This window comes from Melozone crissalis, unplaced genomic scaffold (genome assembly GCF_028551555.1).
Source record: "Melozone crissalis strain CALT ecotype California unplaced genomic scaffold, PUWL_Pcris_2 ptg000034l_1, whole genome shotgun sequence".
In the NCBI taxonomy this organism is placed as follows: Eukaryota; Metazoa; Chordata; class Aves; order Passeriformes; family Passerellidae; genus Melozone; species Melozone crissalis.
In genome coordinates this window covers 25074672-25098644 of record NW_026535812.1, presented here as the reverse complement: position 1 = coordinate 25098644, position 23973 = coordinate 25074672, and the positions used below count along the sequence as shown (strand labels likewise).

Genomic DNA, 23973 nt, shown 5'->3' with positions numbered 1-23973 from the left:
GGCTGCTCCCAGCCTGGCCTGGGACACCGCCAGGGCTGGGGAAACCTCACTGGGATTCCCAGCTGGGAGCTGAGCCCCTCTGTCCGTGAGAGCTTTCAGTTCTGGGGAGGTGGGAGAGCCACGCGCGCTCTGCCCCATCCCTCCCTCCATGCATCCCTCCATGCATCCCTCCATGCATCCCTCCATGCATCCCTCCATCCATCCATGCATCCATCCCTTTCATCCCTCCATCCATCCCTCCATCCATCCCTCCATCCATCCATCCATCCATCCCTCCATCCATCCCTCCCTCCATGGAATGGCTGAATTTGGCCCCTGGGTTTCTGCAGGGTGCGGAGGGGCTGTGCTGGGCTCAGAGGACCTTGGCACAGGCTGGCAGGAGGCCCAGGGGTGGCACAGCCCTGCTGAGCCCAGGGCAGCAGCGGTGTTTGGGCAGGGCCCCTGTCTGACCTGCTGCCTCTTCCCCAGCTCCCTGCTGCCTGCCCAGCCCTCTGCTGCCTCTTCCCCACTGCCTGAGGAGATCTGTATTCCTAAAATAAATCATACATTTAAAATCTAGATACAGGAATCGTGTTCCTATGGGAATTCCTTGGGGTTGGACCAGCTGACCTTTAAAGGTCCCTTCCAACCCCAACTGATTTATGATCCGGTTAAATCCACACGCTGCTTCCACCACGGGAAATTTTATTTTTTAATTTTATTTTTTTATTAAGCAATGATCATGAAGACATAATGCCCCAAGTTTTCCTAATAATAGACCAGAGCCAGCAACTGAGCCTAAACTGCAGCAGCTTTAGGAGCCAGCCTAGGGAAGGCAATGCCCTTGGGCTGGGCTGGCACTGGACATTGGCTTCATGGAAAAGCTCCCAGGGAAAAGTCACTGTGGGTTGGAAATCTTCCCTGTCAGAAGAAATATTTCTCTTTTTATGTCTTCTTTTTTTTTTTTTTTTTTTTTAATTCTGATTTTGCCTTTCAGGATGCTAAATGCTGAAGTACATATTTAAGGAGAGTTTCATTCCCCAAATGATGTGTTGTGGCAGCATCACGGATTTTTTTCCAATTTGTCAAATTGAAGCTTTGGAAAATGATTTCTGGTTTGGAAAGAGCTTCAGATTTCAGGGCCTGGAAGGGTCCCAGGCCATGTTGGACAGGGCTGGAGCAGCCTGGGACAGTGGGAGGTGTCCCTGCCATGGCAGGGGTGGCTCTGGATGGGATTTAAGGTCATTCCAACCCAAACCATCCCATGATTTGAATCCAGCTCTGTATTTTGGCACCACAGCATCCCCTGGGTGCTTCCTGGGCAGCTGCCTGTGCTGGGAGCAGGTGCCCTGTCCTGCCTGGCTGCAGGAGCTCTCTTGGGGCTGCAGCACCCCCTGAGCCAGCCCACCCCATCTAAAACCCATTCAATCCCAAAGGGAATTCTGGTGAACTCTCATTTTTGATGTGGAAACCCTCTTGTAGTAACAGATTATTTTGCTTTTTCCAGGGACCTGGGTCACTTTTGGAGGTCAGATCTCAGATGAGGTGAGTGCACGGAACAAACCACATTCTGAGGGGTTTTAATTTCATTTTTAAAAGAAATTGTGGCTCCTGGAGCCTTCCTGCACAGAGAGACAGCAGGGAGTCACTACCCAGAGCTCTGCCACAACCCCCTGATGAGCCTGCCATTTCCAGAGATGGACTCTCAGCAGCCCCATCCACCCCTCAGGGCCATCTCCTGTCCTGTGCTGTCCCCAGCAATGTCCCCTCCTTGCCCTGGGCTCCTGCACTGGGATTGGGAACTATTTCTGTGTGTGGACATAACGGGCAGCAATCCTAAATACAGTCATGGCTGGCCTTACAAAGGTGATTTATTTTTGACACAACAAGCCGGAACCACTGAAAACGAGCTCGGGTTTGCTCCGTGCTTTTCCCTGGAGCAGATGGCTCCTGATGCAGGGAATCACCCCTGCAGCACTGGCTGCACGTGCGCTCCTCTGCAGCCCAGGTGTCCTAGATGTGCGCGCCCCAGGGACAGCAGCTGCCTGCCCCCAGTGTGGAACAGCCCCAAAACAGCTCTGGCGTGAGGGAGAGAGCCCAGGGGCCTCCGTTCCAAGGGCTTTTCCTTTAAATTCACTCCATCTGTCATGGTATTGCTGCTTCTTCTGGATCTCCTGGCTTTGATCACTGTGGATCCCTGGCTTTGATCCCGTGGATCCCTGTCTTTGATCTTGTGGATGTCCCAGCTTTGGTCCCAGTGGATCCCCAGCTTTGATCCCATGGAGCCCCAGCTTGGTCCCAGTGGATCCCTAGCTTTGGTCCTGGTGGCTCCCCTGGCTTTGGTCCCATGGATATCCCAGCTTTGATCCCTGCAGATCCTCAGCTTTGGTCCCATGGATATCCCAGCTTTGGTCCCGTGGGTCCCTGGCTTTGGTCCCATGGATATCCCAGCTTTGATCCCTGTAGATCCTCAGCTTTGGTCCCATGGATTCCCCGAGCTTTGGTCCTGGTGGATTCCCTATTGCTGATCCCCTGGATCCCCAGCTTTGGTCCCATGGATCCCCCAGTTTTGATCCCTGTAGATCCCCCAGCTTTGGTCCCGTGGATTCCCTGGCTTTGGTCCCCGTGGATCCCCCAGTTTTGAGCCCAAGGGCTCCCCAGTTTTGGTCCCATCTCATGGCCCTGTGGGATGATGGCCGGTCAGTGATGCTCAGTCAAGGCCAGTTTTGCTGTCCACTTTGCTCTCTGGTCCTCCTGCGCCCCTTGCTCACCGTAATTCCATGCAAAGCAGGACAGAAGCACAGCCCTGAATTTGGGATGCTGAGCCTGAACCTTCATCCCCCCGGGAGCAGCAGGAGCCCCAGGACTCCCCTGTGCTCCACAAATGCCTGTCAGGCATTTTCCCACCCCACAGCATCTCTGGGGAGCTGCAGGACGGGCAGGCAGGCAGCCAGAGGAACATTAACCCCCCAGTTCTGTGCTAAACCCTGCAGAGCACCTCCTGTAACCCTGCTAAATTCCTGCTGCCTTCCCGACGGGAAGCTCCTGCCAGGGGAGATGAGTTCCTGCCGGGCTGGCTCCGGGGGATCGATGTAAATCCGTGTTTTGGGGTCCCTCAATCCCTCCCGGGTGCCCTGCCGGGGTGTCCCTGGGCAGGGGCTGTGCTGAGCCCGGCTTGTCCCGCTGTGGGGCTTTCCCTGCTGGGTGTGGTGTCACCTGCTGTCCCCGTGCTCCCCAGGTGGCCGAGCAGCTGATGACCATCGCCTACGAGAGCGGCGTGAACCTCTTCGACACGGCCGAGGTGTACGCGGCCGGCAAGTGAGTGCCGGGGGCAGGGTGTGTCCGGAGGGGCTGGGGCACAGAGCCACACCTGGGCACAGAGCCACACCTGGGCAGGGCTGGGGCACAGAGCCACACCTGGGCAGAGCCACACCTTGGCAGGGCTGGGCAGGGTGTGCCCGGGAGGGGCTGGGACACAGCTGCATCTGGGCAGGGTGTGCCTGGAAAGGGCTGGGGCACAGCCACACCTGGGCAGATGTGCCCAGAAGGGCTGGCAGAGCTGCACCTGCCGTCCCTGGGCTCTCTGCTCCCCCTCTGATGTGCTGGGCTCTGGGTGTGCTTGGAAAGCCTCTTTGTCCCCAAGTGGGACAGGAGAGCCTTTGTATTTGGGATACCCATCAAATAAACCCAGATAATGAACCCAAAGGCTCTTGTACCCAGCAAAGGCTGGAGAGCACCACTGGTGCTGGCACGGGGAGAGAAACACCCCGAACAAATGGGAAGGGAGTGTGGATCTCAGGGGTGCTGGGCGCCTGGGGCTGTGACAGATCCAGGCAGGAATCCTGGGGTGGGCCACTCTGGCTGCTCTCAGAGCCACTGTGGGGTTGGGGACATCACCCATGGGATAAGGGGATATTACGCATGGGATGGGGGACACCACCTGTGCTAAATGGGGCCGGGGCAACCAACAGGGCTCCCAGCTGGGCTGGGACATCATGTACTGCACAGGGACCAGCCCAGGCTCAGGCACAGGGGACCTGGGCAGGGGCAGGGGGGGACAAGAGGCTCTGTGCTGGATGGACCTGTCCCACCTGGGGGTCGCTGTCACCGGGGGAGGGCAGGTGGATCTGTCCCAGTTTGGGGTCACTGTCACCAGGGAGGGCAGGTGGATCTGTCCCAGTTTGGGGTCACTGTCACTGGGGAGGGCAGGTGGATCTGTCCCAGTTTGGGATCACTGTCACCAGGGAGGGCAGGTGGATCTGTCCCAATTTGGGGTCACTGTCACCAGGGGAGGGCAGGTGGACCTGTCCCAATTTGGGGTCACTGTCACCAGGGGAGGGCAGGTAGATCTGTCCCAGTTTGGGGTCACTGTCACCAGGGGAGGGCAGGTGGATCTGTTCCAGTTTGGGATCACTGTCACCAGGGAGGGCAGGTGGACCTGTCCCAATTTGGGGGTCACTGTCACTGGGGAGGGCAGGTGGACCTGTCCCAATTTGGGGTCACTGTCACCAGGGAGGGCAGGTGGATCTGTCCCAGTTTGGGGTCACTGTCACCAGGGAGGGCAGGTGGATCTGTCCCAGTTTGGGGGTCACTGTCACCAGGGAGGGCAGGTGGATCTGTCCCAGTTTGGGGTCACTGTCACTGGGGAGGGCAGGTGGATCTGTCCCAGTTTGGGGTCACTGTCACCGGGGAGGGCAGGTGGATCTGTCCCAGTTTGGGGTCACTGTCACCAGGGAGGGCAGGTGGATCTGTCCCAGTTTGGGGTCACTGTCACCGGGGGAGGGCAGGTGGATCTGTCCCAGTTTGGGGTCACTGTCACCAGGGAGGGCAGGGGCAGCTGCAGCCGGGCTGGCTGGGGGCACTGAGCACCCCCTGCCCCCCTCACACCGGGCTCTTCCTGCACAGGGCCGAGGTGATCCTGGGCAACATCCTGAAGAAGAAGGGCTGGAGGTACAGTATGGCACTCCCTCTGATCTGGGGGGTTTCCCTTGCTGGTGCCCTGGTCCCACAGGAGCAGCCACAGCTCCCCTGGGATTTGGGGTGTCCCACACCCTCGGGGCTGTGATGCCCTCCCGGGTGGGAGGCTGGCTGTGGCACCTCATCCCTGCTGGGGTAAGGATGCAGAGCTGTGCCAGCCCGGGAGGAGCTGACACTTTTAAAGGATGCACATTAGCATATGTTGTGGGTTTTAGGGGATTTGCATAATCTTCAAAGCCCTCCTCTGTGTGTGTGTGTCCCAGGCAGGTTCAGCTGGAGGGGTCTAGCAGGGCTCTCTCCACACCCAGCCGAGGGGATTAGGGGGGTGAGTGATTACCGGGTAAGAAATACTCTGGGTGATGCGGAGGAAATCAAATGAAGTGCAATAAAAGCTGGGGAAATTGTGTTGTACGTGTCTGGTTATGCAGCGAGGCAGCTGGAGGATGATAAATCTTTGATTTAATATCGTGTAGAGTTTACAGATTAATTCAGATGTCTCACACTGGAGTTCAACAGCTCTGGGAGTGCTGCCTGGCAGTGAGAGGCACGGGCAGGATGGCAGGAGGGAACAGCACTGCTGCCCCTGGAGAGAGGGCTGGGTGCTGCTTATTTAGTGATTACAAATGTCTGGGTGTTTGGTCACCTCACTGGGATTGCCTTTGCTTTCTATCACAATGTCCAATCCAAACTTCCCCTGACTTCATTCCATTTCCTCGTGCCCTGACTATTTATGGGCATCCCTTACCAAAACACCTCAGGATATTTCACTTTGCATCTTCTGAAGGAGCTGAGCTCATCTCCCCTGTGCTGCTCACCCCACTGCAGAGGGGCAATGCCCTGGGCACAGAGGTGCCATTCCCTGGGCACCTGGCAATTCCTGGGCTCTCCCTGGCTACCAGAGCTCCATTTGCAGGGAATTCCCCCAGACCAGAGCTGGAGTCAGTGTCCTCAACATTTCACAGCTGATTTGGCTGTTTGAGCATCCCCAGCAGAAACAATGCTCCCAGGTTTTACAAGTTGCTGATGGGTAGCATCTGCTTTGTTATTATTATTATTATTATTTTTAAAATTTTATTAATTTTCCTGTTCTTTTTGCAGGAGGTCCAGTTTGGTGATAACCACAAAGCTGTACTGGGGTGGCAAGTAAGTGTGACAGCCACTTGTCCTGGGGTTTGCTGGCCCAGCCCTGCAGCCAGGCGAGGTTAATGGTGCCTGGGGTGCTTTGCTGCTGTCATTGCATTTCTGTTCATTTTGCCAAGTGTTTTAAGGAGTTGGAGTTTCTCACCTGGAGAGGAGAAACTCCAGGGAGAGCTCAGAGCCCTGGCAGGGCCTGCAGGGGCTCCAGGAGAGCTGGGGAGGGACTGGGGACAGGGATGGAGGGACAGGACACAGGGAATGGCTCCCAGTGCCAGAGGGCAGGGATGGGTGGGACATTGGGAATTCCTGGCTGGGATGGGATTCCCAGAGCAGCTGGGGCTGCCCCTGCATCCCTGGCAGCGCCCAAGGCCAGGTTTGGAGCACCTGGGACAGTGGGAGATGTCCCTGCCATGGCAGGGGTGGCACTGGGTGGGATTTAAGGTCCCTCCCAGCCCAAGCAGTCTGGGATTCTGTAATTTTGGGGATGTTTAAATCAGAACACAGCTCATTGCTCCCGGGCTGTTGGCACCTCTGCCAGCTGTTGCTGTTTCCCTTGCAGGGCAGAGACGGAGCGAGGCCTTTCCAGGAAACACATCATTGAAGGTACCTGGGCTGGGCCGGGGGCTGGGGCTGCCCTGGTGGGCTCTGAGCAGCTGATCCCAGTGCTCTCCATGGCCTGGGGTCTGCCAGGGCCTGGGGCTGCCCTGGTGGGCTCTGAGCAGCTGATCCCAGTGCTCTCCATGGCCTGGGGTCTGCCAGGGGCTGGGGCTGCCCTGGTGGGCTCTGAGCAGCTGATCCCAGTGCTCTCCATGGCCTGGGGTCTGCCAGGGGCTGGGGCTGCCCTGGTGGGCTCTGTCCTGTTGGATCCCAGTTCTCTCCCATGGGCTGGGGCCGTTTGATCCCACTGCCCCCGTGCCAGTCCCACGCAGAGCAGTTCCCAAACTCATCCTGAAGTGCCCAAAATGCCCCCAAGGATCGTTTTGGCTCCCCTCAAAGTGTCAGTGAATGGACTGCACTGGCAGCCCCCTCACTCCATGGGGTCTGCTGGGTTTGGGGAGCTCTCTGCACACCCCAGCCCTTCCCCATGGGGCCAGACGTGGCCAGGGGTGCCTGGGCTGTCTGTGGAGCTGGAGGGATGAGGATGTGGCATGATGTCAGCCTGCAGAAATAGTCTCTGGAGGGCTGCCAGGCTCCACTGGCACGGCTGAGCTTTGGTCCTGGTGCTGCTGCTTCCCAAGGGCTCAGGGGCTCAGTTCTGCTGCCCATTCCCTCACCTGGCTCCATGGATCCCATCCTGGGGTTCCTGACCCCAATCCCTGCTCCGTTCTGGGGTTCCTGACCCCAATCCCTGCTCCCCATCCCATCCTGGGTTCCTGACCCCAATCCCTGCTCCCCTCCTGTGGTTCCTGACCCCAATTCCTGCTCCTCATCCCATTCTGGGGTTCCTGACCCCAATTCCTGCTCCCCATCCCATCCTGGGTTCCTGACCCCAATCCCTCCTGCTCCCCTCCTGGCTCCATCCCATCTCTGGGGTTCCTGACCCCAATTCCTGCTCCCCATCCCATCCTGGGTTCCTGACCCCAATCCCTCCTGCTCCCCTCCTGGCTCCATCCCATCTCTGGGGTTCCTGACCCCAATTCCTGCTCCCCATCCCATCCTGGGTTCCTGACCCCAATCCCTCCTGCTCCCCTCCTGGCTCCATCCCATCTCTGGGGTTCCTGACCCCAATTCCTGCTCCCCATCCCATCCTGGGTTCCTGACCCCAATCCCTGCTCCCTCCCCTTCCCTGCTGCTCTGCCTTGTCCCTGTCCCCATGTCCCTGCAGGAGAGGGGACAGCAGGAACTCTGTGTTCTGTTTGCCCACAGCAAAGCCTTGGCCGTGTGTGCCTGGGCTGGACCCAGAGCTGGCTCTGCAGGCTCAGCTCAGCCAGGCTCAGCTCCCAGCACAGGGAGAGCAGTGCCAGGATCAGAACCGTGCCTGGGAACTGAGGGTCACACCCTGGAGCAGCAGTGTCCCCTGTGACCTTGTCCTGTGGAGGGGCATAGCCGGGCAGTGCCAGCCCCAGCAGGGCAGTGCCAGCCCAGGGGAGGATTTGTGCCCCTGTTTGTGCCTGCTGCCCCCATGGGATGTGCAGATCCTGCTGCTGGGGCTCAGGGATGGCATCCTCTGGGCACAGCTCCTCCTCTCTGCACTGCACACCTGGGAAGTGGGAGCCTCAGGGCAGTGCCCAGCTCAGGTGGGGTGAATGGGGGCCAGCCCTTCTCTGGTGCAGCTTTGGCTCCTTCCATCCTCCCCCTTCCTGCTCCTGGCACATTTTATCCAGGATTCCCTGCAGAGTTGGATCTTGGAGTGTTTGCAGGATCCCGGGGCTCTCCCAGTAAGGTAATGCTGCAGAAAGCTTCTCTTGTAGCAACATTTTGTTGGATTTTCATCTGAATAAGCTTCAGTGAGGGGATGGCACTGAAGGAGCTCAGGGAGGTGGCAGATGTGTCACAGGCACTCCAGACCCAGCCATTTTCCATTTCTTGTGGAGCTGCTTCATGAAATGACAGAAAAGCACTGGCAAGAGTTGGAATAATTTCACAGAACACCCAGCAAACAACGTTAAGGTCAATGAGAGATATTTTATATTTTTATATATATTTATATATATCTGTGTGCGTGAGAGAGAGAAGAGGATTTTGAACAGTTATTTTCTACAAATCTTCCCAAGAACAAAATGTTTTTATGAATGTTCATGAAGAATGAGTCAAAATAGAGCGGGCTGGAAATGTTTGCTGAATTTTGAGCTGGATAAAATGCGCATCCTCTGCTCGCCCTCTCTCATAGACTCATACATGGATATATAAATATATCTGCAGGGGTTCGATGCCATCTCCCATCAGATCCTCACAGGGAGGCTCTGAAAACCTGGGCATTTATGGGCTGAGCTGCAGAGGGCTGGGGCTTGCTGTGCCCAAGCCCCTGGGCAGTGTGGGTGGGCACAGCTGTGGGCACTCCCTGGGCAGTGTGGGTGGGCACAGCTGTGGGCACTCCCTGGGCAGTGTGGGAGGGCACAGCTGTGGGCACTCCCTGGGCAGTGTGAGAGGGCACAGCTCACCTGGCAGGTGATGCTTCGCCTGTTCCCTGCTGCTCTCCCTGCTCCCATGGCACCAGCCCACCCCAGTGCCACCCCCTGCACCCTGGGGTGCCCCCCCTGGCCTCAGGAGCTGGGGCTGAGCAGGAGAGGCTCCGTGACACAATGCAGACTGAATTCCCTGCAGGGCACTGAATTCCCTGGCAGTGCCTCTGCCAGGCTGACAGGGACAGCTCTGAAACCAGGGCTGGTCAGCACAATCCTGGAGCCCTGAATAAAGCACATTCCTGGAGAAGGAGGGGCTCTGTGTGTGGCCTGACTGGTGCTTTCCTCCTCAGATGGCTGCAGGGAGGTGGGACAGCATCAGTCAGCATCCTCTCACATCCTGACTGTGTGTATCTATATAAACCCGTGTCTATATAAAAATGCAGGTATTTAAGTACAGCCAGCTGCGTCTGATCCCGTTCTGGCCCTGTTCCCTGCCTCCCTCTGACCCTGCCTGTCCTTGTCTCTGCTCTCCCGTGCCCAGGGCTGAAGGCTTCTCTGCAGAGGCTGCAGCTGGAGTATGTGGACGTGGTCTTTGCCAACCGGCCGGACAACAACACCCCCATGGAAGGTTGGTGGGGGCTGCACAGGAAAGGGTTAACCCTCAGTGCCTGGTCCTGGTCTGAGGGCTGACACTGAGGAGGGCAGGAAGGGCAATTTGTAATCAGTTGTTCAGGTGGGGCAGCTTAAACGGGAAATATCTCATTTTGGTAGGCAGGTCCATGGAAAGTGTCCCTGCCCATGGCAGAGGGTTGGAATTAGGTGTCCTTTAAGGTCCTTCCCACCCTATTTAAGGTTTCTATGTTTACCCTGCCACAACATGAATTTGTAGGCTTGAGAAGGAAATGGAAGTTTCCTTTCTGTCCCAGGAGTGCCTTCAATGTTTGGAGCATTTCCTTTCTGAGTTCCTTCAGACAGAGAGGGTTTGTGGCTGGATTCAAGGCATGGTCCATGGCAGGTGGCACAGGAGCTGTGCTGGATGGTCCATGGGAATCAGACAGAGCTGGAGCTCCATGTCAGGAGTGCTGGCACCTTGCTGGACGTGGGCTGTGCCACCATGGGTGACCTGTGGGTGCCCCCCAATGAGGGTCAGGGCCAGCCTGGGATCTCAGGAGCTGCTGAGGCCAGGGCAGGCTCTGTGCTGTGTCTGGCAGGGAGCTGTGCCCTCTGTGCCCGCTCTGCTGTCACTGAGCAGCGTGGAGGGGCTGCCCTGCCCAGGGCACAGCTGAGCCCACGCCCCAGTGCCAGCCCTGGCACCAGGCACAGGCTGAGGCTGCAGCAGGGTGAAAAAAGGGACATTCCTCTTATGAATGGCATGCTGGAGACACTTCCCATCTTCTTCCTGCCTTTTTTATGGCTCACCCACTAAGGCACTTCCATCCCAGAGCATCTGCTGGGCCATCTGTCAGCGCTGCTTGCCGAGCCACTCCATCCTGCTCAGCACCACACACGCCTCAGCTTCTCCCAAGGGAGCCAAGGAAGGCACCTTGGAGCTCATCCCGCTCCCTGCCACTGCCCCAGGCTGCTCCAAGCCCTGTCCAGCCCGCCCTGGGCACTGCCAGGGGTGGGGCAGCCCCTGCTGAAGGAGAAGGTGACCTTGAAGTGTTCCCTGCTCGTGGCAGCACCTCTGGGTCGGGCTGGAGCAGCCTGAGCAGGGGGGCACAACCCGACCAAAACCTGAATGTGCTGTTTGTTTTCCCTGCCTGCTGCTTGCACGGATCCTCCTGTGACCCAGCCAGAGCAGATCCCTCTCCCCAGGCTGCCCAGGCTCTGCTGCTCCCCTGGGCAAGGAGCAGATGAGCATCCACGGGGATTTCTGTGCTGGCAGTCACTGGGCCTCAGGGCACCTGGCAAAGCTGCTTAACCTAAACCCCCAAATGTATTTCGTGTTCGTAAAGGTCTCTGAGCAAATTAAAATAGTAAAAGCAGGGAGTGCTGGAGGCAGGGAGCAGCTGGAGATGAGCACCTCGGGCAGCTCGTGGCTGTGGGTCTGGCCGTGCCCCAGAGCCAGGCTGGGGGTGAGGGCTGAGGGCTGCCCACCCTCCCTGGGGCTGGCTCAGCTCAGTGGGAGTGTCCCTGCCATCCCCTGCCACCCTCTGCCAGCCCAGCCCCTGGATCAGGAGATGGCTGGTGAGACTGATCCGTCCTCTCCACAATTCCTGTGTGCTCTGTGCCTCATTCCTTGGGATGAAGATCTCACCCCCCCAGCTGGGCAGGCAGGGCTTGTTCTTCATCGCAAGGGGCTCTTCCAGCAGGGCAGCTGGACAGCAGGGTCCCCGTGGTCCCTGGTGTGTCCCCACTGTCACAGAGCCAGGTGCCCACAGCGTGCCCAGGCACAGCCTGGCATGCAGGGAGGGAAGGTGACAACATTCCTACCAGGGAACTTTAACCTACCTCAGAGTTATTACTGTTATGGTGCCAGGGACTGTTATTTGGGATTTGAAGCATTGATTTATATTAAAAAAAAAAGCACAACTCCTGTTCTTGAGTGCTGCCCTTTGAGATCCAGCTGGCAGGAGAAGAGCTCTGGGCCCGTGCCCTTCCCAAATCCCATCGCTGTCCTCTGGCTCTCTCAACAAGGAGATATATAAAATGTATATTTATATACATTTTCTGAGTTGACTTTGGGGTTTTTTTTTGAAAGGAGTAGAGGCTGGAGAAGTGCAAACAACCCCGGGCTGAGATGTGTAAGAGGCGTGTGACGAAATGTTTTCCAAAACTCCGAAATGGTGGCAGGGCAAAAATAGCAAACTAAACCCAGGGAGAAGCTGCTGAGGAGGAAGGAGGAAAGGAAGGATCATGTACAGGCTTAGGCTGATGGTGGTAGGAAATGGAAAACAATTTTAAATTAAATATTCAGATGGAGCAGCTTGAAGTTGCTCATGATTGAATTCTGGAGCCCTGGTCAGGTGGAAGGTGTTCCTGCCCACAGCAGGGCTTGGAAGAAAAAGATCTTTAAGGTCCTTTAGTTTTAACATCCCTTCCAACCCAAACCAAGCCAGGATTCCTTTAAACTAAAGTTCATGAGGGTTTTTTCACCCCCAGGCAGGCAGGGAGGCCTGAGGGGTGAAATCCAGGATCCTGTGCAGGTGTGTGTGGCCTTGGAAGCTTCCATGTCCCAGAGAACAGCAGTGGGGACCAGGGCACAGCAATGGGGATGGTGGCACAGCAGTGGGGACCAGGGCACTGCTGTGGTGCAGAGGGGACACCTGAGGGTGACAGGGCCCTTGGTGCAGTCGGGTTCAATCAGCCATTCTTGCAGCTTTGTCCCTGGTAAAAAGAGGCAGACCCAGATATGTGCTTTCAGGAAGCAAATTTAAAAAAAAAAGGAATTTATTTTGAAGTTTATTTTTCCACTGTGCTGCCCTCTTGTGTTCCGTTTTGGAGGAAATGTCCTCCTAAGGCTGTGGTAGGCAGGAGCAGGTGGGAAAAGCAGTTTTTACCCAGTTGCAGAGTCGGTGTCTCGGTGTTTGCACTGAAAATGCTTTTCCAGCCACCCCTGGGCAGGAGCATGCTCAGGCCTGTCAGTGTGGGGTGTTTGGGAAGGGGTTTGGTGGAAATGTGGCCTCTGGGCCCTTCTCACCCTCCTTTTTTTGCTGTTTTTCAGAAATCGTGCGGGCCATGACACACGTGATCAACCAGGGCATGGCCATGTACTGGGGCACGTCCCGCTGGAGCGCCATGGAGATCATGGTGAGTGGCCTGGGGGCCATGGAGGTCATGGTGAGGGTGTGGAGATCATGGTGAGTGGCCTGGGGGCCATGGAGGTCATGGTGAGGGTGTGGAGATCATGGTGAGGGGCCTGGGGGCCTTGGTGGGGCCATGGAGATCGTGGTGAGGGGCCTGGGGGCCATGGAGGTCATGGTGAGGGGCCTGAGATTGTGGTGAGGGGCCTGGGGGCCTTGGTGGGGCCATGGAGGTCATGGTGAGGGGCCTGGGGATCATGGTGGTTCCGTGGAGGTCATGGTAGGGCCATGGGGGTCATGGTGAGGGGATGAGGGGTGTGGTGATCATGGTGAGGGCTGTGGGGGTCATGGTGGGGCCATGGAGGTGATGGTGAAGGCCACAGAGGTCATGGCATGGCAGACCTGGGCATGCTGGGTTCCACTCCATCCAGGCTTTCCACCTGAAATAATTGAAAAGGCTGTCCCAGAATGAGCACAGTGCCAATTAGGAGAAGATGGGCTGATGTGTGGGGGTGTGGGTGGTTGGTTTGTTTGTTTGGGTTTGTGTCCCTTTGGTTTGACTGAAGGCAAGTCCTTCAGTTTGATATCAGCCATGGCAGGGGGTGAAATGAGGTGGTCTCTGATGTCCCAAACCAGGGACATTAGATAGATTGCAGCATCCTGTGGGTCCCCCTTGCCCTTGCCCTGGCCATCTCCTGTGCCCTCCCAGAACGTGGCCTGGCGTGTCCTGCAGACATTCCCATTTCCTGAGGTGTTTTCTCCCTGGTTCCCCCTGCAGGAAGCCTACTCCGTGGCCAGGCAGTTCAACATGATCCCCCCCGTGTGTGAGCAGGCCGAGTACCATCTGTTCCAGAGGGAGAAGGTGGAGGTGCAGCTGCCAGAGCTGTACCACAAAATCGGTGAGGCTGGGCCTGCTGGGCATTCCCAGGGAGAAATGGAGGGCAGGGTGACCTGGGGCTCCAGGTGGGACCTGTGACACAGCCAAGCCTCTATCTAATAGTGACCCTAAAGAAAAACCAGCTTACTGTGCCTCTGATGAAGGATTGCTTAATGTTATCTGTTAATAACTACAGTACATTAATGAACATATTAAGTATTAATTGGCTTGGCTGCTCCTTGCCCTCTGAGATTCACGTGGTCCATTAAGTGAAATAAATCCTTCAGGGCATCAGCAGCACATTCCTGCAGCACCAGCTGAGCGTTGCTGCCTGTGGCAACAGAAACAAGCAGTCAGTCTGCTCTTGGTTTAGTTTTTGAGTGAAATCTGTATTTTTGCTGCAGCTCTGATCTGTCCCGCTCCCCTCAAACCCCTTTTTGTGTTCCCTCTGCAGGGGTGGGAGCAATGACGTGGTCTCCCCTGGCCTGTGGGATCATCTCAGGGAAATACGGCAACGGGGTCCCTGAAAGCTCAAGGGCTTCACTCAAGGTATTTCTGGGGCACCTTTGAGTGGTGCTGCTTTTGTCAGGGCAGGAAAACAACAAAGGGGAAAGAAAGGGCTCCCTCGTGAGAAGGAGGGCTCTGCTTGCATGGATCAGCTCGGTTTCTCTGGCAACCACACTCCAAAGAGCAGCAGAATCTGGGTTAGAACCAGCCCAGGCTCCCCACGCAGGGAGCTCGGGGGGCTTGGGCAGGTCTGGGGGCTCAGGGGCCGCTGTCCCCACCCTGCACTGAGGGACATCACCACGAGCCAGGGGCTCTGTGGGGCTCCTCACTGATGCTAACCCTGGGGTTTTAAGGTTGGAAAGGACCTCCAAGGTCATGGAGTCCAACCCTGAATGGATGCAGCTGCTGCCCCTTGCAGCCCCTGAACCACGCAGGTCCAACAGGCTTGGACATCGTGTCCCTGGGTACCAGCCATGGGGGTGCTAAGCCCCCCAGTTTCCCCCCAGAGACCCCCAGGCCAAGGGCAAGCCCACTGAACACCCATGGGCTGCTGGGGGCTGCCCTCTCTGACAGGCTTTGGCATTCTGGTGTTACCAGAACTAATTGTGATTTCTCCGCAATTATCCTGATTTTGTTCTTATTGGGGGTTATGGGGTCCAGAAAGAAAACTGGGGAGGTTCCAGGTTCTGGAGTGAGAATAAAGCCAGAGAGCTGAGCACAACAGGAGACATTCTGGTGCTGCTCTAATTGCTTTGGGCAGCCCAGCTTTGTGTTCTCAGCCTCCACGACCTTCTGGGCTGAACGTGGCTTTTCAAGTGCTGCTATTTATAGATATTTATAGATTATAATTACAAATCGCCTTAAACTCCCCACTTTGGAGGCTGCAAGCTGACGGCCTGATGTCTGCGATTGCCCTGCAGTGCTACCAGTGGCTGAAGGAGAAGATCATCAGCGAGGAGGGCAGGAAGCAGCAGGGGAAGCTGAAGGACCTGTCCCCCATCGCCGAGCGCCTGGGCTGCACGCTGCCACAGCTGGCTGTTGGTGGGTGCCTCGCAGCTGCCAGGGGCTAACACACAAAATGTGCTCTCTTTTCATCGTGGTTTGGGCAGGGCCTGCAGCTGGAGATGTGTTTGTTGTTTAAAATCTGTGAAAAATTACTGATCCTGCAGGGGTTTGGGGTAGAAAGGAATTTAAAGCCCATTTTGTTCCAGCCCCTGCCATGGGGTTTCACTATCCCGGTTGTTCCAAACCTGTCCAGCCTGGCCTGGGACACTCCCAGGGATCCAGAGGCAGCCACAGCTGCTCTGGGCAGCAATTAATTAAAACAGGATTGTTTCCAGAAGCAGCACCAGGCTGTGGCTGACAGGGTCAGTGTTGTGGGCATCCCCAGGATGGCCATCCCCACCTCCCTGTTCCCCTGGACATCCCTTTCCCAATGAAGCCATCACCTTTGTGGCGCTGGGCTGGCAGACAAGAGAATGCTGTTCAAAATGAGATCTGGGGCTTTTTCATAATAATTATGCTGCTGAGAGCTGAGGCTGGAAAATACCACATTTGTCAGAAAGGTGATCCCTGGTTCAACATCCTGCAGTGAATCCTTGTGATGCGGAGAATCCAAACCCCACAGCCAGAGAAGTGCTGGGGCAGGGAGCGGGCTCAGGATCCTGGACGATCTGTGGGGTTTGATGTTTGATCAGTGCATCTTCCCCCGGGTAGAGACAAAGAAATGAGATTATTGAGCAGAGACAGAGGCTCTGTCAAACACCAGGGACAGAGCCCAGGCCCTGTCAGCCCCCCTGTGTCCTGACCACCCTGTGCCTTTGTTCCCAGCATGGTGCCTGAGGAATGAGGGGGTGAGCTCTGTGCTCCTGGGATCCTCCAACCCCGAGCAGCTGATCGAGAACCTCGGAGCCATCCAGGTGAGTGCAGGGGGTGGCACCTCCGTGCAGGGGGGCACCCCACACCTCAGCACCCCCTTCTCTCAGCACAGGGCTACTTGGCGTTCTGTCTCTCAGCTCCATTCCTGCACCCTCATCAGGCCCATGCTGCTGTCACCATGGCTGAGCACCTTTTGGGGCATTGCAGACATGTCCAGTGACACGAGGGTGGCACCAGCAGCTTTCATGCACCTGAAAATGCAGCTGAGTCCAGGGCATGTTGTGACAGATCCTGTGCTGTCACATGTCACCTGCACCCACCTTAACTATTCCCTGTTGTTTTTCCCCAGTCAGAGCTTCCTCTGCCTCTGCAGTCCTTGCCACCAGCTCGTGTCCCGGTGCAATATTCCACACACAAAGCTGAGAGGCTTTGCTGTGATTCTCTCACTGCATAAAGATCCTCCAGAGGTTTTTCCTTTAAGGGAGAAAGTTATTAGATGAATGCTTAATATCTGTCACACAAAAAGCCCAGAGGAAATGTACTTTGATAAAATCTGGGTTTCGTTTTGGAACTATCTGGATTAAGCATCGCTTTCTTCCACCCCAGGTCCTTCCAAAGATGACATCCCATATTGTAAATGAAATAGATAATATCCTGGGCAACAAGCCCTACAGCAAGAAGGACTACAGATCCTAATGCAATGCATGAATTTCCTGGACTGCATGGTTTAGAAGTGCTCTGTACTCCAGTACAGCCCTGAATTACTCTCATGAGAATCATTCAGCACTTGCTGCTCGGTGTCTACTGTCACTGGATCCTTCGAGATGTGTGCTCTTGCTACTACTCTGCAGTGAATTTAAAAGCACAGTTGATCTCTCTTCTGACCAGGAATAACCTTGTATTTTCTTACCTTCTTGACCGAGTTCATTAATTTTTACTTTACTCTTTGCACCTCATGCTTGTGCTGTGACAAACACTTGTAAAGCAAAAAAAAAAAAAAAAAAAAAAAAAAAAAAAAATTTATAACCTTCAGGTACTTGGTAATTAAAGAAGGATGTACAGATCTATTTTTTCAATGAAGAAAAGCCAGCTACAACTTCAGGTTTTAATAAAACCATGTTTGGGAAATCTCAACTATAAAGTTTCTTCAGGTTAACAGATGGAAGGGGCAAGCTCAAACTTTGCTTTTTTACGCTGAATATAAGCTCTAGGATTTCTTTGTAGTTGAATAAAAGGCTGTGAGACAGAGAACTAGTTAGCAATTAGATAGTTCAGCTCCTAATGTTCCAGCTGTTCCAGCTGTGGAGTGCTCCTGGAGCAGTGCTAGGAAGCTCAAACACGCATGTCAGGTTACTGAGCACGACAGCTCTGCAAAGTTCTACTCTCCATAAACCTTAAGCCAAGAAAGCCATGATTAAATATTGGGTTTTGCATCTATAGAAACCTGCCTCTACTTCTGCCTGCTTGTAGACAGAGCTACTGCGAATTTCAATATTCAGGAGCTTTAAAGGATCTAGATACTATAAATATATACAATATATAGCTGCTGAGAGCTGCAGGAACAATCAGGTACGAACTCCAAAAGGCTACACCTGCTTCCACTAGCTTTGGAACCGGGGATCAGTAAATGCACAGACACATTTTAAACAGATTTTTGTGAGCATTTACAGGAGTTGACAGGAAGAATTTACATCTGGATTTGCCCAGCTCAAGCCCACATTGTACCTTCCCAAGGATTTGCTCTGTACCATGCTCCTCTGATTGCAGTCTGTATTTCTCCCGTCCCTGCTGGGACCCAGCTCTGTACAGTATTTGTAGGACCCCTGTACTCCCCCTGCTGCACTCACCTGGGCCAGGTGAGCAGCTTCCCCCACCTGAGTGCTCTCCTCCTGTATTTGAAGCTGTGGTGTGTGTAAATGACTCCTGCTGTACATGAGAAATGCAGTCTGACTGGAATTCTGCTTGGACACAATAAAAGCATTTTGTGCATCTACCCTGAGAGCTGCAGCCCCGTTACTGACACTGGAGCTGGGCCAGAAGGGCTTTGTGCTGAGGATGGGGGTGATGTTCCACAGGGAACATTCCAGCTGTGCCCAGGGATGTTCCAGCTGTGCCCAGGAGGGACAGCAGGGAGCTGGGCTGGCCCCAAGGAGCACAGCAGCCCCAGGTAAGGTCTGTCCTGTCCTGGCCTGACAGGGATGGACGGGATTTTGGGATTCCTGGCTCAGATGGGATTTAGGGAAGGAATTCCTCCCGGGGAGGGTGGGCAGGCCCTGGATCCCTGGCAGTGCCCAAGGCCAGGTTGGACATTGGGCTTGGGGCAGTGGGAGGTGTCCCTGCCATGGCAGGGGTGGCACTGGATGGGGTTTAAGCTCCTTTCTAAGCCTTGTTTTATTTTTATGTTCCTTTCTACGCCCTGTTCTGTGATCTGGCCTGGAATGAGCCCATTGCTCATTCCAGCCTCCCCAGGTGACAATGACCAGTCCCAGCCAGCTGGGGTGGAGCCCACCTGGCCCTGCCCTGGGAACATCCCCACTGCTGCATTACCACTAACTACTGGTAATTTTTACAGAGCTTCAACCACTTCACAGTTAACAGCTTTATTAATCTAATATAATTATCCTGCCAGTAACAGACTAATTCCTTTTCCTCCCCCTGGAGGTACAATTTAATGTTCTCTCTTCCCCTTCTCCTGTACTTGGGAATCCAGTAATGTATTAAAACTAGATCAATTCCTAACTTTAATTGGGGAGATGGCATTGTCCCTTACAGGCTCTGAGGGCAATGTGGGGCCAAGCAGCAGCCCTGCTTCAGATTAACTCTCAGCATTAGACTGGAGAAATGTAATTTCAGTGTTTTATAATGAATTTTTTATTTATCATTGCAGCTTGTAGTGGGGATTGCAAGGGAAAAACAAAACACCTCTTAAAAAAAAACAAATGGAAAAAGTGAACAAAAAAATCCAAATGCCAACCAAAAAAAGCCCCAAACTTTTCTGTGAAAGCTCAAGATGAGGGTTTTTTTGCAGAACACATCCCACCCCACCCACCCACCTGCTTTTGTTTCAGGCTGTCAGTGCTCAATGTTCCCTCTCCAGGCAAATTGTGACACGCTAAGCTCCAGGCCCCAGCAGCTGTCAATACCAAAAAAGCCCAAAGAGAAGATGAAAAGCTGGTAATAAAAGAGTCAGTGAGCCGACAGTAATGGCAGAAGAAAGTGCTGCTTCCAAGCTCTTGGCAGACAGCGCATTTCCTGGGGAATACACCTGCTGAAGCCCTGCCAGGACAGTGAGTACAACACTGTCTGCTCAAGGGTGAGTTCAGCTCTGGGGGCTCCCAGAGCAACGGAGCAAAAACAGCAACATCAAAGTCCTGCTGCTCCCACAGGAGCCAGCCTGGCTCTGAGCTGGGCACTGGATTTTGGAGAGGGCTGTTAAAAATCTGCTTGATGTGAGCTAAATACTCAGCTAAAACCCATCAATTATATCCCTCATGAGACGTGAGGCCAAGGAAAGGGAAACTGTCCAAGGCAGGCAGCAGCTTTAGGGAATGTGTCCTTCCAGTGCTGAATAGTCAGGCAGAAGGGATAAAGAGAAACCCATGTATTTTGAGAGAAAACTTAATTAAAGAGTATTTAACGACCAAAAGTACTTGAATTTGTCAGAAATAGAGCCATTACTGTCTCCTGCTCGTCACATTCTCTCCCTTTTGCTCTATTTTCCATTTAATCTTATTGAAGCCAAGATTAGCAGAGTAATTGTTACATTAAATCTGATTAAAAACTTTCTCTTTCTTCTCTCTTTAGGATCCCAAGTCTGTAATGGCAGGATCTGTAACTAGAATTCCATTAATATCAGTAGAGTTTGGCATTTAAGTGAACAGCTGCTCCAGAGATAGGCAGAAAATAAGGCACAGGATTGTCTGATAAACCCATTATTAAGAGCCAGCTAAAGCATTTTTCTTAAGCTGTGCAGGGAGACTGGCAGGGTTTTTTATTTATTTATAACTTTGAAGATTAATGAAAAAAAGTGCATTGAAACCACTTCAAAAGCGTTTTCCTAGGAGATTGAGGTTTTGTCCTGACTCCGTGTTACTCAGAAATGAGGAGTGCTTCCAAGGAATATGTTAGCTTGTATATGTCTCCTCTCTTCTGCAAGCAGAAAGACAAACCTAGGTATGAAAATCCCCGTTTTTTTTTTTTTAAATTAAGAATTAAAATACAAGGAATCAAATGGCAAAAAAAAAGCTCTTTTTAATTACAATTTTTCAAGTTACAATGATAAATGGATTGTCCCCAGGGCGGAGCTGCAGAAAGAGGATGCCTGCTCACAGCTCACACCCCTCTCCCTGCTAAGTAAAAAAAAAAACCAAAACTGAGTAACTCCAATATCAAATACCATGTAAAGATACCAAAAGTAAATACAATTCAACCATTTTGGATTCAAACCCTCCCCACGTTTTCCTCATGCTAAAAAACCAAAAAATATTCCTATTCCACCCTTAGGCATTTTCATGGCAGCTGAAGCCTCTCTCAGGAGCTGCTGAGGGTTCTGTGTCTACTTGGATCCTGTGGACAGCAGAGCAATCAGTCCTGAGGAAGCACTGATAGAAAGGATGTAGTTTCTGCAGGGAGCAGGTTAAGGAATTGTCAAGATCTTTCTTTGGTACACAACATTTGGGAGGAGCTTTATGAAAAGAAAGGTATTGAAATGATCTTTCTGTGGAGTTTTAAAACTGGAATATTGCAAGCTGAAACACAGCTTTAGAACTCATCTTCAGAATAAAGACACTTGTAAAGTTCTTACAAGTTTTATAAATACAGATCTTGAATTAACTGCCCTGTTGGCAATAATAATATCCTACAGGAACAAAATGTCTCCCTTGTGAGCTACTGGAGCTGAAGCATCCTGTCAGGGAAGAGCTCCTGGCAACCAACACTGACACAGTGTCTGCAGGAAACTGAGCTGTGTCCTCACTCCAAAATCACAATGGAAATGGCAAAGCCAGGAGAATTCCTGTATACTGTCCAAGCCATATCTTAAAACACCTCCCGTTTTAAGGGACTTTAATTGGGAGACTTTTTTTTCTTATTTTTGTTTCAACATTCTAAGCTGCTGTGCTAACCATGAGCTGCAGGTACCAAGAGAGGAATGCCACAGCCCACAGGACAACCACAACCAGGGTGAAGCTAACAGGAGTGGGGCTGTGGGGGTTTCAGGGTGGGGATAAAGGATACACAGTGGGGTTGAAGTTCTTCAGCACGAAAAAGGAAGCGATGATAACCAGCACCAGAAAGAGGGTGTTGTTGTAGAAGATGGAGAAAGTTGTTGCTTCATAGTCTGCAACTTCATTTTTCTTCCACAGAATCCTAGGAGCAAGTGGAGATAAAATTTCAAATACATTTAAATCAATGGATGTAACAGAATCCTGGAATGGTTTGGGTGGGGAGGGGCCTTAAAGCTCGTCCCACCCCAGCCCTGCCATGGCAGGAACACCTCCCACTGTCCCAGAGGCTCCAAGCCCTGTCCAGCCTGGCCCTGGGCACTGCCAGGGATGGGGATATCCTGCACACCCACATGCTGAAGTGTGCAGTAGTTTCTCCACAGGACACAGAGTTTGGCTCCCGAGCTCCCCTCCTGGATGGGGATATCCCAGGGATGGGGATATCCTGCACACCCACATGCTGAAGTGTGCAGTAGTTTCTCCACAGGACACAGAGTTTGGCTCCCGAGCTCCCCTCCTGGATGGGGATATCCCAGGGATGGGGATGTCCTGCACACCCACATGCTGAAGTGTGCAGTAGTTTCTCCACAGGACACAGAGTTTGGCTCCCGAGCTCCCCTCCTGGATGGGGATATCCCAGGGATGGGGATGTCCTGCACACCCACATGCTGAAGTGTGCAGTAGTTTCTCCAGGAGACAGAGTTTGGCTCCTGAGCTCCCCTCCTGGATGGGGATATCCCAGGGATGGGGATGTCCTGCACACCCACATGCTGAAGTGTGCAGTAGTTTCTCCAGGAGACAGAGTTTGGCTCCCCAGCTCCCCTCCTGCACAGTCCCAGTGGGGATCCCTCTAACTCCGAGTGCATCTGAGACCTGCCCCTGACAACTCACCTCAAAAGGGCTTGAGGCTGAACCACGAGCTACCCTGCAGCTGCTGCTTCCCAAAATACAGAAAAACAGTGCAAGCACAGTCCCTCCTGCCCCACCCAGAGCCTCAAAGACATTTAAGGCATTCCTACAACAAGGGAGAGGAGGAGGAGGAGGACAGAGAGATCACCTTTCATCCTTCTCCTTGCGGGACATCTTCCTGTTGTCTGCCTCGGACAGCTTGCGAGTCACCTCCTTGGAAACTGCGTCTTCTCTTTTCTGGGCTACTCTGTAAGTACCACCACTCATGTCACACTTCAGAATGAAAAACCCCACAGCCCAGCCCTGGTGTTACAGGGAGTTTTGTGTACAGTGAAGAATACAACTTAGCTAAGATACCTGACAGTTTTGTCAAGGTGAAGGGTAAGAATTAATAACAGCAATTACTAAAAGTAATATCATTCACATCCAATAACTAAAATAATTTATAATTTAAATATAATTTATGGTGATAGCCAGGCAGCATGATGGTGGATTTACTATTTCACCATACTCTTAGCTGACAAGATTTGACTATAATTACAAGAGAATAACCAATTAGGAGATACTTCTGTGCAAAATATTTTTTTGAGTAATATTTCTTATTAATAAAAAACTACAGCCATAAATGACAGTTTTTTAAAATTATGAAATGATAAATTCAAAGAAGCACCAAGCTTACTTGTGTTTGAGGACAAACTTGACATTTTTATATGCAAAAGCCACGAGATAGGTACTGATGAGGGTCATGACGCTGTACAGGACTGCAGACTGAACAAGATCCATATGCCATATTCTCCAATAAAGCCCTTAGACAAAAGGAAGAATGATATTTGAAGCAGCTTCTCTGCAAGAAAAAACGCCCCATACTGGAGACCCATAGAGGATCTGAGCTCTGTAATTCCACAGCCTCTGCCTGAGCAAAGCCAACTCCTCCAAAATCACTCGGGATTCTTTCAACTGCATTGAAAGTACTTTGGAAGGAGCTGTGTGAGAGCACGGCCGAGCCTGCGGGCAGCGCTGCTGCGGTGACACGTCAGTGGTGCTGCCCTGCCGGCCGGAACCGCCACAGCGGCCGGGACTCCCCAAGGCTCGGAACCGGGATCTGACAGGGCCGGAACCGAGACTCGACACGGCTCGGAACCGGGATCTGATAGGGCTGGAACCGGGACCCGACACGGCGGGACCCGGGACCCGATGGGGACCGGAGCCAGGATCCCACACGCTCAGAACCGGGACCCGGCACTGCCCGGAGCCAGGATCCGCCGGGGCTCGGAGCGGCAGCCCCGGGATCCGCCGCGGGGAGCGGGACAGAGCCCGCGGCGGGCGGTGGGGAGCCCTGATCCCTCTCCCCAACCTCCTGGTCCCCACAGGGTTGCTGATCCCCGTCTTCCACGGTATTTTGCTCCCCCCATGGCTGCTGATCCCCCTCTCCCCTCAGCGCCCCTCATGGCTGCCGCCCGCCCTCGCCCGCTCACAGATAGGGATGGCGGAGACGATGAAGGCGTTGCCGAAGAAGAGCGCGGAGGACTTGGCCGAGAGGTTGCGGCTGAAGTCCTGCAGCAGCAGATCCTCCTCGGACTGCTGCCGGCCGCCGGGGCCGCCCTTGGGAGCCATGGCGGGACAAGGCAGCGTCAGCGCGGCCGAGCGGCTCCGGGTCAGGCGCCACGGGGCGGGCCCGG

At 53.8% G+C, this 23973-nt stretch overlaps 2 protein-coding genes across 2 annotated transcripts in view; one reads left to right on the top strand and one right to left on the bottom strand.

The window, feature by feature from the left end:
* The window catches only part of KCNAB1 (potassium voltage-gated channel subfamily A regulatory beta subunit 1), a 43493-nt gene extending 25337 nt beyond the window's left edge, over positions 1-18156 (top strand). Inside the window, exons 3-14 of the mRNA XM_054282930.1 lie at positions 1487-1524; positions 3218-3297; positions 4885-4929; positions 6055-6099; positions 6653-6696; positions 9700-9786; positions 12823-12908; positions 13680-13800; positions 14233-14327; positions 15206-15326; positions 16116-16204; positions 16770-18156. Coding sequence (XP_054138905.1) covers positions 1487-1524; positions 3218-3297; positions 4885-4929; positions 6055-6099; positions 6653-6696; positions 9700-9786; positions 12823-12908; positions 13680-13800; positions 14233-14327; positions 15206-15326; positions 16116-16204; positions 16770-16859 — 941 coding nt within the window. The 3' untranslated portion in view covers positions 16860-18156. The remainder of the gene's footprint in view (positions 1-1486; positions 1525-3217; positions 3298-4884; positions 4930-6054; positions 6100-6652; positions 6697-9699; positions 9787-12822; positions 12909-13679; positions 13801-14232; positions 14328-15205; positions 15327-16115; positions 16205-16769) is intronic.
* A 2233-nt stretch (positions 18157-20389) lies between these two features.
* Positions 20390-23965, bottom strand: SSR3 (signal sequence receptor subunit 3). Its single transcript, XM_054282938.1, has 5 exons — positions 23770-23965; positions 22974-23100; positions 22443-22541; positions 21399-21530; positions 20390-20785 (listed from the first exon to the last, which is right to left on the bottom strand). The coding sequence occupies exons 1-5, from the start codon at positions 23906-23908 to the stop codon at positions 20719-20721; spliced, it is 564 nt and encodes a 187-aa protein (XP_054138913.1). The 5' UTR covers positions 23909-23965; the 3' UTR covers positions 20390-20718.
* Between the last annotated feature and the right edge of the window lie 8 nt (positions 23966-23973).